Source organism: Coffea arabica, chromosome 1e, assembly GCF_036785885.1.
Source record: "Coffea arabica cultivar ET-39 chromosome 1e, Coffea Arabica ET-39 HiFi, whole genome shotgun sequence".
Classification (NCBI taxonomy): Eukaryota; Viridiplantae; Streptophyta; class Magnoliopsida; order Gentianales; family Rubiaceae; genus Coffea; species Coffea arabica.
This window is the reverse complement of record NC_092311.1, coordinates 8113046-8131302: the sequence shown is the minus strand read 5'-3', so window position 1 is coordinate 8131302 and position 18257 is coordinate 8113046. Positions and strand designations below refer to the sequence as shown.

Here is an 18257-nt window from a genome sequence, read left to right as displayed (position 1 = left end):
ACAAATGATTAATATTTTTGCCGCGCTAAATTATTCAGAGGGGAGACAGGCGACTTTTGCGGTATTTCAATTTGAAGGGTCAACTCGTGCTTTGTGGAATGTGATTAGAGCTAAGTGGGAGAGGGAACAAATAGCGCGAACTTGGGTACATTTAATATGGGAATTTAATGAGAAATACCTTCCGCCCTTAGTCCAAGAAAAAAGGGAGGACGATTTCATTAGATTACGTCAAGGAGCCTTGAGTGTGTCAGAATATGAAACTCAATTCACTAAATTATCTAAATTTATCCCTGAATTAGTAACTCCGGAGCAAAGAAGAGTAAGGCAGTTTGTACAGGGATTAAATGTGAAAATCCAGAAAGCTGTTGCGGCGGCTCAAATCACTACGTTCACAAAAGTTCTTGAGAAAGTTCAAAGGGTTGAAATTGCAAGGGCGCAAGTAAAAGTATTTCAAACACGAAAAAGAAGTGCACCGAATAGTGAGTCTGAAGAACTTAAGGACACCCTACCACCTTCCAAAGCTAGAAGAGTAATCCTTCTATCTTACCCACCATGGATGCAAGGATAATATGAGAGAAGTTCAACAATGGAAAGTCAGGTAGGAAGAGGACGACAAGAGGAAGTCTCTTTAAAAAATCCAATAGAAGTTCCTCGATTAGCTTGTGGTTACTGTGAAAAAATAAATCATACTTAGGATGCATGCTGGATAAAGGGAAAGAAATGCTTGATATGTGAAAGTGTTGATCATCAAGTACTTCACAATTGTCCGAAAAAGCAACAAAGAAGGTTGAATGAACAATAAAGAGATCTGATTACTTCTAAGCCAAACCAAGAAAGAGGAAATAGATCCAGGGCATCAACTAGAGTATACTCTTTGGATCAACAACCCGTTCCAAAATCTTATGAAGGTTAGAATTTCGAGAACGAAATTTTTTTAAGGGGAGAGATTATGAAATTTTGAAAAAAAAAATTTTAAATTCTTTTCTCGTTTTGCATGCGTTCAATAATATTTTGACATACTCTAGTTTAAATCCTTTAATTTATAAGGTATTTTTATGGTTGTGTTAAATTTTAATTGTTTACTTTATATTGTGGTGCGTGTTTAGTTATATTACATTTTGGTAGTGTGACTCACTAGTAAGTGTATATTAAATTTAGTGGACATGAACGGATGTTATATACCAAGAAATATATGCCTAGAAGTGTTAAGAGTGAGTTAGAGGAGCACCACATAAATGATTGATAAAAAACTAAGAAAAAAGATCACGAGATAAGTAATAATCAAAATAGTGCCACGTGTCGCATTTTTATTTAGTCTTGGAACACTTAAGTCTTTATATTTATCACTTCATTTGGAACACAAAAACTCTTCATTCTTTCTTCTCCGAGCTGGCCGAACCTCAAGAGGAGTAAAACCAAGCAAGTTAAGTCCATTTTTCCTTTGATTTCCTTTACCAAATCTTGAGAGATTTCTTCCAATTGCCAAAAACTACTCCGATTAACTTTGCATCTAAGGTGATAGCAAACTAAGGGTGGAGTATTTTGAGAAGAAAAGGATTTGTTTTGCTTGTTTTCAGGGTGTTGGAAGGTGTAATCATTAGAAGCTCCTTTTGTTCTTTAATCTTGTGATTAAGTTGTTGGATAACTTGATTTTTATTGATTTTTTGGAGATTCTTGTGATTTTAGGGTTGGGATGATAAATTTCAGTTTTATTGATATTTTTCAGATTTTATATAAGTTATTTCATCTTTGATTTGGCATGTATATGATTAGTAGAAGCTAGTTTAGTGTTAAGGTGGAATTTCTAACTTTTAATCGCAATTAGTGATAGTTCTATGCAAAGTTTACCTTAAGAAGTGAAATTTTAATTTTTGTTAAGTTTGTAATTTTGATATAGGTTGTCCAATCGTATTAGAAGGTGATTGAGCTTTGATATGCATGTTTACAACTTCAATAAGTGATTTTTTTACTTGAATTGGGAAATTTCAGCTTTGATGTCTTTCGGTTAATTTCTATTTGTGTGAATTTTGAAGGGTTTTGATAGACTAGAATAAGCCTTGTAATATCTTGTGGCTTTGATTGTGTTGGGATTACTGTGGTTTACACCTTGATTTTCAAGGAGAAAAGGATTGAAAATAGGAGAGGTGCTGCCAAAACTTTTGTATCCAGGGTTAAGTTAACAGGAGGTAGCGTAGTGATGTAATCTTGATTGGGTTTGAGTTGGGAGTTGAAACTTTAAAGAAAACTAGACAATTTGGTGAATTTCAGCTCTGCCCTATTTTTGGAATCAATTTGTGCTGCGAATTTCTCCATGTTTTAGACTGAATCAGCTTTTAGACAAAACATGAAAGTTATTGGGATTTGAGTTAACTTTCTACCTGCAAAATTTTAGATCAATTGAATCATTTTAGCTTATAATTTGGCCAGAGCACTCCTGACTGCGCAAAAACTCTAATTTTTCTGACCTGTTTTTCATGTGCTTTTGACTGTCCATTTTTTACCCTGAAAATGTGAGAATTGGGTGTCGATGTCTTCATAGAAAATGTAAGTCTAGGTCTTATTTTGAAACATCATAAAATTTTTCTCGAGCCGATAAGTGTAGCTTCAGTTGTGATCAAAACACCAAAGGATGGTAAAGCTGCTATCTTCATTGTTTCTCGTTGCATTTCTCTTGTTTTTCGTTTCCTTGATCTGACTTAACATTTACTTCTCAAGTGTTCTAAACCTGATTTCCAACATTCTAAACAAGTATTCGAAACATGATTTTTAGTTGCACATATTGGTTTTGAACTTAACCGCTTTTGATCATTTTCTTTTACAAATTATGCGTGCACCTTGCCTATATGACTTACTATCCTTTTCTGGCCTTTTTACTTTCATATAGAAATATAAGTTATGTAGCTTGCACTCGTATATGATTGGCTCTTTGTAGATAATATTTGACTGCAGATTTCGGGAGTGGCCAAGATGCCGGCCCTGAACTAAATTTTGATAAAACGTGACTTGTTTAAGGTGAGTGTTTCTTGCATGTTTGTGTATTAAATGACTGTGTACTTGTTGTGAATCTTCGATTGAGTGTTAAATGGCTTCCAATGACTGTTAAATGGATTTTCAATGGTCGAGTGTGTACTTTATTGCACTTGATCTAAGCGAAAGTGAATTTCTAATGATTAACTGATTGGGCATTACCTGTGCATGAATGTAAACTATGTGGGTTGTATGGTACCGCATTGGCTGAATTGGACCCTTGCCCTTTGTTGCCAGTCGACTTGAGTCAGAAATGGACTCGATCGGGCGACTGGTGACCTTGAGATAATTTTTGGTATACTCGAGTATGACCACGAAATTTGGTGGAGAATTGGCCAGTGAATTGGCTAGTGGCGAGAAATGAAATGAATGAATGGAAATGTTGAATTTATAAGGGAAGAAATGAATGATTAAATGAAGGAGAATGACTAGCTGAATGAATGAATAATTGAACGAATAGCTCCACGCGAGCATGTATCCTTTTAATGAGTGTATTCTCATTGTTTTTATATTGTGAATGTTTTCTCGATTGATTGTTATTAACTGAATAATATCCTTGTTTCAATTGCTTGATTATGTGCATGGGAACCTCACTGAGTTTTAACTCATTCCTTTAGTTTTTGTTTTTCTTACAGGGTTCTTGAGCAAGGACGGGTGATTAGAGAAAGACTAAACTTTTGACTAGAACTTTTGTTGTGTAATAGTGATAGTATTAGTAGTTGGTTGGATCCTGAGCTTTTGTACTTAACCTTGAGGATTGTATATCTGTGTTAATGATTGTATATATGTTAAGTTTGATTGGCACATCTTACTTGCTCTTGAAGCTATAAGTGAGTGAACGAGTCCTGACGAGAGTTGGGTAGGCGGTCCGCCGAACCCCTTGGTTCGCCTTAGGAGGAGGTAGGGTCGTCAAAGGCCATAAGCAAAAGGCAGAAGAGGTATATGTTGTGCAGCCTGTTGGTTATGTTAGAAATGGTCAATAAAACAAAGTGTATAGATGGGAAAAGGCATTGTATGGGTTGAAACAAGCTCCTAGAGCTTAGGATACTTGCATTGATTCTTATTTTATTAAGCATGGTTTTCTGAGATGTCCATATGATCATACTCTGTACATCAAATTCAACCTTGGAAGAGATGTCCTTATTGTATGCTTGTATGTGGATGACTTGATATTTACAGGCAATAATCCCAAACTAATTTCTAAATTCAGGGAGGCCATGATTAGTCAATTTGAGATGACAGATTTGGGATTGATGTCTTATTTTCTTGGTATTGTGGTTCATTAGTTGGATGGTGGAATTTTTATCTCACAAAGGAAGTATGCAAGTGATATTCTAAAGAAGTTTAAGATGGATGTGGCTAAACCAATGATGACCCTGGTTGAAGAAATATTGAAATTAACCAAAGATGGTACTGGTGATTTTGTTGATGCTACTTACTTTAGGACGTTGGTAGGAAGTCTCAAGTATTTAACTTTCACGAGACCTGAATCACTTATGGAGTTGGTTTGATTAGCAGATTCATGGAATCTCTGCGCCAGTCTCACTTGCAAGCTTTGATTGGACTGGTGACATAATACAAAGGAGGAGCACTTCTGGTTATGCATTTTACTTGGGATCTGGTGTATTTTCTTGGTCCTCAAAGAAACAATAGGTGGTTGCTTTGTCCACAGCAGAAGAGGAGTACATGGCGGCCACAAGTAGTGCTACTCAAGCACTTTGGTTGCGGAGAATGCTTGGATTCTTACAACACAAGCAAGATGGTCCTACCAAAATATTTTGTGATAGTTTGTCTGCGATTGAGTTGACAAAAAATTCAATTTTTCATGGGCGCAGCAAACATATTGACATCAAGTATCATTTTATTTGTGAGTTCGTTCAACAGCAAGAAATTGTCATTGATTATTGCAGAAGTGAAGATCAAGTAGCTGATATTTTGACAAAACTACTCAAATTGGAGAGGTTCATGAAATTGAAGAAAATGCTCAGCATGGTGAAATTTGAAGAGCTTAGTTTAAGGGAGGCAATGTAGGAAAATAAACCAAGTTATTTTAGTTTCCTAATTCGTTTTGGTATCTTATTTGTTTAGTTTTCATATTAGATTAGGAAATCTCAAATTAGTTTTCAAATAAGTTTTGGTTTACAACCGTATTTGTTTTAGGAAATTTTGGAGTCTATAAATACTAATAGTCTAGTAGGTTATTGTGTGGAGAGTTGAGTTGAGTCTAGAGATTAGACCTGAGAGAAAATTTCATAGTTGAGATTTGTAAGTTGTTGTGACCGAAAGGCTACGACTTAGTATTTATTTTGAGTTAAATAAATTATTGAGTGTTTGTTCTCTTCCTCTTCACATATATTTTTTATGTGTTAGAATTGCTTCCGCTGTGTGCACGGGGATTCTTCATCCCAACATTTACCAAAAATATGTGGGCCTGCCCCGACATTGTAGTGGCATCAACAAAGGCTGTCAATTGTCACAATGAGCTCAATTCAATTTGCATACGAAAAGGCATCTTTTATTTCTTTGTTTTGTTGCCCTGTCATAGCATGTTTTTGTCAAATTGGAATGTCTGAATGCTAGGAATATTCAATATGTGACCACTGATAAGAGATGCCATGAAACTGCCAATATGGGAAGGGATTCCATGACCTTGTTGTATCTACTGATTGAAAAGCCTGAACTGCAGAGCATAGGATGTTCGCTTTCAAGCATTTAATTCTTCATGCCATATTCCTCTTTGTTCCTAGACATTCTTACCCCACTTGCAGTTTTATGTTCTGGAACGAAATATTTCAATCTTTTTATTTCAGTGAAGAGAAGAACAGATTATACTACATCGATCTCTAACTTAACTAAAGCTGAGAGATCAAGTTGATCATACACTCGCATGGCTTGTATAATGACTCCAAAGGCTGGCCTCGGCCCCCATTTGAGCCTATATTTTCTTCCAAATCCTTCATTGCAGGCCCTATTCATTCCCATTCAAAGCATTGAATCAAAGTGCCCAATGACAATGCAACTAACTTCATAGCCAAAGCGGCTCCTGGACAAGCTCTCTTCTCATTTCCAAATGGAAGAAAATTGAACCCTTCATCATAAATCCCTTCAAATCTTTCCGGCTTAAACTTGTTTGCTTCTTCCCAAACATTAGGGTCTCCATGGATGCCAGTTTTCTCCAGTCATTGTCACTTTCAACTCTTATTCTTTGAATTCTTCAATGAGGGCAAACTAAGATACTCAATTTGAAAGTAGTGCAATTACCATTGTATTGGTATAATGATTGTTTCCTTTTGGTTCTTCACACCGTTTTGTTTGCTTCTTCCCAAACATTAGGGTCTCCATGGATGCCAGTTTTCTCCAGTCATTGTCACTTTCAACTCTTATTCTTTGAATTCTTCAATGAGGGCAAACTAAGATACTCAATTTGAAAGTAGTGCAATTACCATTGTATTGGTATAATGATTGTTTCCTTTTGGTTCTTCACACCGTTTTCATTATTTTGGCTTGTGGGATTGTGCTTTGCATCTCCTTCTCCGCAACGTAGAATTGGAATCATTTAATGTTCCACATTTCCATGTAAAATACTTAAGTTTGTATAATTGTAGCGTCAACTTGTACTGAAAGAAAGTTACAACTACAAATCTGAAATTGTAAGAGGAGCTCAAAACCAAAAATCAGACACTCATATCTTGATATTTAAATTCAAAAAAAAAAAAAGAAATCCCAATTTATCTCAATAGAACAACATATCTAACTTAAAGCTGAGAAATTGTTTTGATCATCGGTGGGCGTGGCCTGTAAGATGCCTCCAAAGGCTTGGCCTTGCCCAAAGTTGCTCCTTGATTTTCTTCCAAATCCACCATTTCAGGCCCTGCTCTTTCCCACTCAAAGCATTGAATCAGGGTGCCCAATGTCAACCCAACCAACCTTATGGCCATGGCAGCTCCTGGACAAATTCTCCTGCCTTTTCCAAATGGAAGAAATTTGAACCCTTCATTCCACCCTCCCTCATCCATTCCTTCAAATCTTTCTGGCTTATACTTGTTGGGCTCTTCCCAAACATTGGGGTCCCTGTGAATTGCCCAAGCATTCACTAACAAAGTTGTACCTTTTGGAACCTTGTAGCCTCCTATGGTGCAATCCTCAGATGAAAAATGAGGCACAAGAGTTGGTGCCGCAGGAAATAACCTTAGTGTCTCGTTGATTATGCAGCGTAAATAAGGCAATTTGGAGAGATCGGAATCATTTAGCAGATGGCCAGGCTGCATTTTTTCTAGCTCATCTCTTGCCTTTTGCAGTACATTAGGGTGATTTAATAGGCTGGACAATGCCCACTCCATTGTCTGAGATGTAGTATGTGTTCCGGCTGATAACATTATCTACACAAGAAGTAATGTACAGTCAAATTCAATGCAACTTTTTGAATGAATAAGAAAAGAATAGGAATTAGTTTTTAGAATCAAGTTGTTGACAAATAATGTCATTTCTCTTGCTATAGATCATGAATCAATAATTTACACTTTTGACATTGATCGCAAATAAATGTCCACCAGTCAACATAAGAAGGGAACTATATATTATGGCATGTGATATCTATAGACCTCAATTATATGTAAAGGCATGAAGGAACTACCTTTTTTTGGGTGTTATTGCCAATATTCACATCTAAATTATCACCAATTTGCTTGTTACTCTCTAAATTGCTAATTTTAGAACTTCAGTATCTTGTTCTTTTGTTGGCCCATTGGTCAAATCCAAATAACTTTTTCTATAGTTAGTTTAGAAGGCTTCAAGTATCCTTAATCTGTTGTTTGTCCAAATTCTCTAATTCGTTTAGGGGTATTAAAGTATTTTATTCTAAAGTTGCTAAAAGAATTAATTGATTTTATCTTATTTGGACGATGTGCCCCAAAATTGATAGTATATTATACTTAAGTATCACAATTCATAGTTCAGAGTATAAACTGAAAAGCCAAAATTAAATAGGGGGTTAAATGTAGAAAACCCCCATGAACTATTACACTAGTTGCATTTTGTACCCTAAACTATTTTAATAGGCACTTTTCACCCTTAGTCAACTTTAAAATAATAAGAAAATTAACTCCATCTAAATAATTGATGAGATGACCAATTTTTCCTCCATTAAAAGCTTTTAAGTGACAAAAATACCCTTTTGGTAGAAAAAATTTGTCACTTTAAATGGATTAATTTTCACTTCATAATAAAATTCTAATTTGAAACATATAACAATAAAATATATGATCACTTTGAATGACAATTAAAACAAAAGAAGCAGGAAAAAACAAGAAAATGAATAAATTCAATTCAAGAATCTCATCAACCTTATTTTACTATGTATTTCAAGTTAGCCTAGGTAAGAAAAGATTGTAGTCAAGGAAAAGTAAATAATTTTGGTGTTTTATTAAAATTTTGTAGCCCAATATTTTGTTTCCTAATATATGGCTTCTAATTTTGGTTCGGTATTGAAATTTTATTGCAATTATTGTGCTAAATTCATATGCAAATTTTTGGGTTCTACTCCAATTTTATGCTTGTGAATATTTCAAATGAAATTTTGCTACATTATGATGCGTTGAAGTAAATTATGAGATTATAAAAATTGCAAGAGTAATCACTCAATATTTCTATATTTTGCCCCCATTTTGACCCCAATAGTCTTAATCCTCATTCAAATCGATTTTTTATGTGTTAACAATTAGACTTTTTGATATAAAGTGAAAATTAGTCTATTTAAATTAGTAATCTTCCCCACCAAAATATTATTTTTATCACTTAAGTTTTAATGGAGGATAAATTAATAATTTCATCAATTATTTGGATGAAATTAATTTTCATGTTTTTTTTTAGTTAACTATAGGTGTAAAGTGCCTATTAAAATACTTTAGAGTGTAAAGTCCAACCAGTGAACTAGTTCATGGGAGTTTTATGCATTTAAGCCTTAAATACCTTTTTAAAATGTCTTTAGTAATTGATAGAGTTCTTTTTTAAAAAAAAAAAAGTCCAAAAATTTCCGACTTGACGTGGCTTGAGTTGTACATGATTAAATTTTGGATTTGTGCACATTTTTCTGTATATTTTTCAAAAAGAGCCTTCAGAACGACCAATTCTAAAACTATCTCACAGCCTCCACCGTTGACTTAAACCCAGCCACAAGTATCACGGTTAACGTCTCATCACTTAATCTGATTTGCTTCTATTGTCCGCTGTCAAATATCATCACAGTTAATGTTTAAATTTTTTGATGTACGAATATATCATAATATTGTATTAAATATATATCAAATATTGTATTCATGTATATCACTTTTATTTTAAATAAAATAATATCATATAATTACACACCAAATAATATAAAAAATATAACAATTGGGCCAAACTACGCCAAATCTCTCCCCTCTCCCGTCAAGAAGACTTATCCAATTTGCAAGTTGACGAACATGTGGACCAAATTTTTGAAAAGACTTTCACCAAATTTCTTATCTAGACACCAACAGAAGTTAGTGGCATATACCATTTCCCCACTCACCGCCACTAGATCCGGTGCCTATCTACAGTCGGACGTGTTTTCTACAGTTCAGATCAGACCACAACATCAAGATACGGTTTAATTTGATCATTTCAATATTCAGATCAAATCGAGCTAATATGATCCAATTTCAACCATGAAAAGCATGCGGTTGTGGATCACTGCATCCCTCACCACTAGTCTTGGCGCTACCACTAAATATGGCTAAGACAATTTGTGCTACTGCTGCTACATGGGTGAGATGACCTTGTCCTAATGAATTATAGACCAATTTGAGAAAGAGATTCAAGTAGAAGAGACTTACTTGTATAATTCCTTTAACAATTTCGTCAGTGTAGTATTCGGGTTCTTCTTCTTGTAGAGATAACAATTTTTGAATAATTGTTTTCCTTCTCTCTGTCGAACAAGAACCGTCTTCTGCTTCCTCTTTACGTGTTTGATCAATCAGGCCCTGAAGAAACTCGTCCCTCTTCTGGTGCAAACTGATTACACCTTTCTCCAACCCTCCATAGCCAACCCACCTCAAGATTGGAATATAATCACAAAGATCAGTGAGTGCTTGCGGTGAAAATATATCACCTGGCTGATCAGATGGCCATCTTTTTCCAGCAACTATTTTCATTATCACGTTGAATAATAACTCCCGGAACAAAGAACTCATGTCCTTAACTTTCCAGGTTTTCTCATCAGAGTTACTGGAAAACAAATTTTTGATGATGAAATGGATTTCTTCAGTCCAGATGGAGGAGAAACGCTGGAGTCGAATCGAAGAAAACATATGGATGGTTGTGACTCGGCGGAGATTTCGCCAGTGATCTCCATAAGGGGAGAGTATGAGAATAGTTGAGTTGTAGCCAAGGTATTTACTGGAAACTGACTCAGGCCGGTTCGCGAAAATAATATCATTGGTCTTGGTTAAGCATTCCTCTGCAAGAGATGGCGAGGAAACAACAAGGAAAGGACGAATCCCAAAATGAAGGAAAATCAGGGGACCATATTTGATGGAGAGCTTTTGCAGGGCAAGGTGAGGGGCAGTCTTCACAAGGTGAAGATGGCCCAAAATTGGAAGAGCTGGAGGACTTGGAGGCTGCAGTTTTCGGTTCTTTTTTCGGAGATACTGATACTTTACAGCAATCAAGAATATGAAGAGACCTAGAATGGTGTAGAGTAACTCCATGATCAAGGCTCAAGATGCAAGAAGCAAGGAGAAAGATGTTTGTCGTTGACTTTATGTGCAGTGCAGTAATTTTGCATTTGGGCACTCTCTGATCACCAGTATCACTTGTTTCATACATGAGCATCAATATTGATTCAATAAATAGGGAGTGGGATGGGTCAGGTTGAATTGAATAGCAGAATGGAAGGGATCATGAGTAAGAGATTTTGATTCAAAATCTCTCACTTACTAAAAGTTACAATATTAATTCAAAAAATATGGACAATAAATCAACAAATCCAAGCACTAAGATGATATCATTAAAACACATAATTAAGGAACTTGATTTTTGACCAACCAACAAATAAATGTTTCCATAATTACCTCTTAACTTGAATTTAAATTTTGTTTGTTGCTTTAGAATTTGGGAATTTTATAATAGTTTGTTAAAGCGTTTAATGCTAAAACATGACATTAATACCGTCTGACTCTTTTTTTATGAAGCGTAAAAAAGGGCAAATTGGTCTCTTTTCATTTTTCTCTTTTAGGCTATGCCAAATAATTTGGGACAAACTAAAATAGAAAGCAAACCTAATAAAATAAGACGGAGGAAGTAATTTTTTCCCTCATTAATACTTGTCTTACTATAAATATCATTTATTTAATTTGAAGTTCACCCCATAATTAATTATTGCATAGTGGAGTTGCTTTGACAAGTGACCATTGAAGAGAGTCCTTGCAGCTATCATGTTTCACTTCATTTTTCATGTGTGGGTAAAAGTAGATCTAAGGCAATAGCTGGGCAATTTTGAAATGAATAAGATTGAAACGTGGGCCTATGAGTTTTAGTTCCTTCTATCATGTTTCTACATTTTGGTGCTTCCCAAATTTGGGATCATGCATGTAATAATCTAAATTTTGTGCATCTTTCCAGAGATATTTGCTGGCAGTACCCAAAATTTATATATTATATATGACCAGCCCCAATACTTCAGTGGCATCAAACAAAGGTTGTGAGTTGTCTTAATTTTATTTGCTTTCGAAAAAGTTAAGTGTGTTTTATTTTAAAGCCTGATAATAGAGCTATGGTTTGATGAACCCTGCCAAAGACAACAAACTCTTACCTTCAGAAATCCAAAAGACAAAAAGTATACGTCTTTCTTGCTCAAAATGCAAAAGATCAAACATCATGACTATATTTCATAAAGCCTGATTCCAGGTAATGTTAACCAAAAAAAAAGAAGAAATAAAAATTTTTTTTATGGTAATCACCATTCACAAATTTCCATCAGTGGATAGATAAACTTTTTTTTGCCTTTATATTCTCAACTCTGTTAATACAAACCTTGGCAGTATGACATTACCAAAGAAAGTGTGTCAAACATCAAATTTCAAGAAAAGGAAAAGAAATAAAAAAGAAGAAGAAGAAGAACTTACCTCCACAATAAGTTACTGGAAGTGCCAGTGGCAGTGGACTTAATTGGGCGAAATAATCTCTTTTTTTTCCCTAAATTTGTTGGAGGAAATAGAGCAAATGAACTTTTTTACTAAACCATTTTAGTGCTTCAACTCCTAACTTTAGCTAACTAAGTCCTCGAAGTATTTTGTGGTAGCCAATTTTGTCCTTGTGTGATTGAGCTACCCAAATGTTACATTTTCTGCATAGACTAGCTAGCCAACCGTCAAATATGCATGCTCTATAGTGGTGGAATGAATTGTTCATGCTGTAAATTGTACCCTTATAAGTAGATAGATTTAGCAAGAATTGGAAGATTAGTACCAGTTGAGACTTAGATCGGAAATTTTTTGCTCGAGTCATTTGCTAGTGGTGTACTGTTGTAGTTGACTAATTAGATTGTATTTTATTTAGAGTGTGCTGAATAGTGTATAACTATGTTGGGAAAGAGGTACCAGTACAGGCTCACAATATCAGAGTTAGCCCAGAATAAATTTCTCTTTTCCCAAGTACCAATTAAAATAGAAATAAATCAAATCACCAAGTAATAATGTCAGCAGTGATAATAAAATGCAAGAAAAATAGAAGGTACAGGACACCAAAATTTTTACGTGGAAAATCCAATTGGAAAAAATCACGGGACCTAATCCAATCAAAATTTTCACTATCACAATAATGTGAATACACAGGTCTATCCGAAATATTCGAACAATAATAATATCACCACCACCAATCAAGTGAAATTGCTACAAAATCACCCCAAAAAATTACAACTGTCAAAGAAGTGAGTTTGGAAAAGTGTTACCAAACGAAGAGAAAATCTGAAATCTGAACCGGTAGATGAGTAGAGCTTGACAAGAGGATCGCGTGTGTAAAATTTCATCTCAATCGGGTTTCAAATCACTCTCCAATTAAGATCTTAAAGTTTCTCTCTCTCTTCGTTTTTCTCTCAACCAGCAAAAAATGGCGGCTGTCCTTTTTTTTTTCTCTCGCACGAGGACCGAAGAATTGAAATTACCTCATGCGGCTGCCGCTTGTAGTTAAACTTGAGAAGCCCTCAAGTGTTGTTTACTTGCACAAATGGGTTGGCCCACAAATGGGCTGGCCCACACCCAACAATCTCCCCCTCCAGTTCATTTGAGGGGTTCCACTAACCTTGTTTCTTGTCTGTAAAATAAAAGTTTTTCCTTAGACAGTGCTTTGGTAAATATATCAGCACCATTATCATTTGTATGCACCTTCTCAAGTGTCAATAACTTAGAATCCAATACTTCCCGAATCCAATGATATCTCACATCAATATGTTTGGATCAAGAGTGAAATTTAGAGTTCTTACACAAATGAACAGCACTCTGACTGTCACAATAAATACTATACTTCTCTTGTAGATAGATTTAGCAAGAATTGGAAGATTAGTACGAGTTGAGACTTAGATCGGAAATTTTTTGCTCAAGTCATTTGCCAGTGGTTTACTGTTGTAGTTGACTAGTTAGATTGTATTTTATTTAGAGTGTGCTGAGTAGTGTATAACTATTCTTTTTTTTTTTCGGTATTGGCCATTGGAACGTGTGGGATAATTTTTCCCTGATTTCAACTTAATAAAAATATGATATTTTCGGGGTAGAGGGAGAGGCCAAGCCATCTACTTCGGGAGCTTACGAGGAAGCCATCTTCGGGAATCACCAAGGCTCCGATTAAAAAGCAAATTTTCCATGGCAAATCGAGTTGCTTATTGCCGTTGTTCTAAGATAACACATATAAAAACTTCTTGGAAAAATGCCAACCTCACAAGAAGATTTCATCGATGCTGCAAATCTATGAGTTTGGATAGTAGATTATTTAGGATAATTTTTTGAAAAAATAATATAATACTTTTTTGATGTGATGTATGCGAGATAAAATAGTGATGTACCAATTTTTTTTATTGTAATGTATATGAAATAAAAAAATTGTTAAAAAATGTGTTGTGATACAAGCAAATAAATTTTTTTAAAAATAATTCAGTACCCAAATAAAGTAACTAGTTACTGAGTGTTAAACAGCTGTTGACTTAATCAGCTAATGAACTAAAGTTGAAGTACTATTTTGATCATTTGGGTGGGGACTATTAATGCAAAACTCAGGGTCGGAAGGTAGAGCTTGGGAAATTGATTCAACTTTCCTCAGCTTCCTCCCCCCACGAGAATACCATCCTACTGACCATAGTGTAGAAAAACTCGTATTACATCGAATAGTATACGTTCACAGCAACAGTTCTCAAGAAAATCAATGAATATGCAAAGGGAAAAATGTTTTATTTTACATTATTTATTTAATTTTTTTGGTTCAAGAAAAGACTCAAAGTGTTACACGAGAAAGGCTTGAAAGCCGAATTAAAAACCTCTCCGCCAGCATTCATTCTGAGTCAGAATCAAATTCTTCATGAAATTCTCAGTTGGATTACTTATAACTTCCTCGTTTGTAGATAAAGCGGATTCGAAATTTTCTTTCATTTCAAGGCATAACTTGTATCACCTCAAAAAATGTCCCTACCAACTAAATTAAGTTTTAAGAATAATTTTTTCAATTTAACAATATGTGAAGGCTCCAGCAACAACCCAAAAGAAATGAAAGTGACACTTTAAATAACAAAGAATTCAGTTACAAAAAGCAACTCAAATTAGGCAATCTAAGGAATCGAAGGTAGACCATCTTTTATTCTATTTCTATATCATAAAGTTGTGTTAGTATGGAATATTATTTCCAAAAATAAAAACTCCACGCGGCTTACAAAGAAATCCAATGTCTTCGCTACTTCTTGTTTATAAATCCTATGGGATGCGATCCTATGTGACCACCCTTATTACCAACAATACAAAAGTGACTGAAAACGCAAGGCCTTGAATAATATTTTCCCACAAAAATTAATCATACTTTTCAAAAAAACCACCTAATAAACTTTTATGATATCATACTTCAGAAAAATACATCAATTCATGACAAAATTTTAAAATTTCCATTCAAACAATATGTATTTTATGAGCTATAATAAAATAACAGGCTCATATGATACTTTCTTTCACATACTTGCATCTATAACTATTCGATAAAATTATAATCAATGTCACGTCTCACATACAAAAATACAATTTAAAACTACTGTTAATAGAGCATAAGATTTAAATCTATGGTAAATAAGTGTGTAATTTTAAGTGTAAATATAATAAACTCGCAGTTGCAATTGAACTTCTAATCATACTTTTGAGAAAAAACTTGTACAATGCGGGTACGCATAGCACTTCACATTATTCTCACTCAGTATTTTATTAACTATTCTCTTAATATTATTTGTAATTTAATTCAAATTCTTCTTTGTCAAAACTAATATGGAGATTAGTTTAAATCTCTATCAGTCCTCGCAAGAAACCAGTCATAGCAAACCGTGGGGAAATACAATTGGGGCAGTAGAAGTTTTGGAGAGGTTTGAGGATCAGGATTAACCCAAAATATATATAAGGCTCAGATCACGTGGTGTAAATAGTTTTCACGACATATTTATCTAATTCACAAAAATTTATTTTAAATTTACGTTGCATTCAAAATGATTCACATGACTGAATGAAAGGCTTAGATCTTGTTAAAATAGACAAAATCATTCCGAAACAGTTCACATGGCAATCATTTGTGCCCTTAACCTGGCGAAATATGCAATTTATTGGAAACTCATTATTTAAGGCAAGTGATATATGGTCCTGCTGCAGCACTCTCTTTCCGAGCTTTGATAAGCATCTAAAATTCACAATTCACGTTACTATTAGACATGGGATGTATGTCTCTTGCAGTTTTAACTGGCTTCTTCTAGATCAATAAGGATGTATAGTGCATTCGTCTAATTCGACGATGGTTCATTTCCGCTTGATTCCTTTATAAGTTCAGTTGACCTTTCTCTAAAATATGTTAGAGTTAGAATAGGAATAGATATAAAAAAGATGAGTGACGACTATCAAAAAAAAAATTAGACGTCGGGTGTGAAAGCACAAGATAGAAACATAAAAAGTTGAAATATTTCTAACTTCAGCTAAGTTAATCCATCATTGCATTTGCTTAAACAACTCCTCCAAGCCATTTGCACTTCTCTTGGCAAGTGCATATATCTGGTAATATACCAGACAAAATATCAAATATGTGGGAAGTTTCCTGTTTTGCTGTGGGATGTGGTACTGAAACTTCACAGCAATCCAGAAAACGAAAAAAAAAATGAGACTTAGGATGCTGTAGAGTAACTCCATAATCAAGATTCAGATGCAACTGGCAAGAAGAAAGAGAGAAGTTTGGTGTTGACTTTATACTGACAAAGTTAAGGTTTAACACTTCATTTTTCATGTGTGGATTTTCTTTTGATGCAAGTATTGGACGATTGTTAACTGAAAATTGACAAGAGTAGATAAGACTCTGACAAGGGACGGTTTTAGACTTTTAGTCCTTTCTATCAGCCATTAGAAAATAATGCTATTTTTGATTATAGACGTTCAAACTTTTTAAAAGTCTCATTCAACTATTTTTTCTATCAAACTGCATGCTAAACATTTTAAAAGTTTTATTTTGCCCGGTCAACTACTTTTTGTACAAAATAGACTATTTTGTTAAAATTCTACCATTAAGATAGACGAATGTTTGTCATGTGAGCCCGATTTAAATGGATAATTTCGTCATTGCGCGCCTAAAATCCATCTGCCCCAATGGATTAAACTATTCAGTCACTTTTAAAATACCTAAATCCCAAAATAAAATCTCGATCCCCACAAAAACTATTTTTGGCCCATCCAAAATAGAATTTGTGGTTTTTTCTGAAGCTATAAAAATTTTTAATTGATTTGGACATATAGATTTTGGGTGTGAAATGAAAAATTTATCCATTTAAAATGTGACTACTTTGGCAAACTTGTTATCTATCTTAATGGTAGAATCTAACAAAACGATCCAGATAAATCACTTTAAAAGTTTAGTAGGTTTTTTGGTAAAAAAAAAAAAAGAAGTTGAGTGGGTAAAATGAAATTTTTTAACAAAAATTAGTGAGCCATTTCTTATTAAAAAAAATTGTTCAATGAATAAAATGAGACTTTTAAAAAATTTAGTGGACTATTTATTACAAAAAATAGTTACGAGAGTAAAATGAAACTATTGAAAAGTTTGATAACCTTCGACATACTTTACCCTTAAAAAACAAAAGAAGATCGACTATAATGCAGCAAACTTCTTGGTCTACTAATGTAAAATAAAATCTTGCCAAACGTGCAAGAGTACAAAACTTAAACAATCAGAAATGGAATAGTCAACAAAGATTTACACACTAATCAAATTTTTGTACATTTTACCAAAGATATTTTCTGAAAAAACTTTACATATTCATGTTATGACCTACCCCGACATTGTAGTGGCATCAACGAAGGCTGTCACTTGTCACAATGAGCTCAATTCAATTTGCATACGAAAAGGCATCTTTTATTTCTTTGTCTTGTTGCCCTGTCATAGCATGTTTTTGTCAAATTGAAATGTTTGAATGCGACATTAAATACTAGGAATATTCAATATGTGACCACTGATAAAAAAAAGCCAAGAAACTGTCGATGTGGGAAGGGATTCCCATATTTTAAGCAGTTTTAGAACAAGCCCTTAGTGTATAGGAATATTTTAATCAGCCAAGTCGTAATCAGAACGGAGGAAACAGGCACGATACTGATCGCTGAATTGTGGATAACAATATATCTGTGGCGACTCGATTTGACTCGACCAATTCAAATCCGTGATGTATGGTATCGACCAATATATTCGAATCCATTGGGAATCAACTCGAATATTTTTTTCAAATTGTGCCTTTTTTGGCTTTATCTAATTTTAATAATTTTTTCAGATTTTTTGAAAATTTTCATGTGCTATAATATACATATTACCCAATATTCAACCAATATACTGTGACAGACGTGGAACACCAGCAACAGCAACTCGTGACGGCGAACATGAATGACAATGCAACTAACTTCATAGCCAAAGCAGCTCCTAGACAAGCTCTCTTCCCATTAACAAATGGAAGA

At 34.3% G+C, this 18257-nt stretch overlaps 1 protein-coding gene across 1 annotated transcript; it reads right to left on the bottom strand.

Annotated features, from left to right (window-relative positions):
- Window positions 1-6596: 6596 nt before the first annotated feature.
- LOC113711378 (cytochrome P450 81Q32) lies at window positions 6597-11036 on the bottom strand. The gene is made up of 2 exons (XM_027234564.2): window positions 9879-11036; window positions 6597-7406 (listed from the first exon to the last, which is right to left on the bottom strand). Exons 1-2 carry the CDS (start codon window positions 10749-10751, stop codon window positions 6783-6785), a joined length of 1497 nt encoding a protein of 498 aa, XP_027090365.1. The 5' UTR covers window positions 10752-11036; the 3' UTR covers window positions 6597-6782.
- Window positions 11037-18257: the final 7221 nt, after the last annotated feature.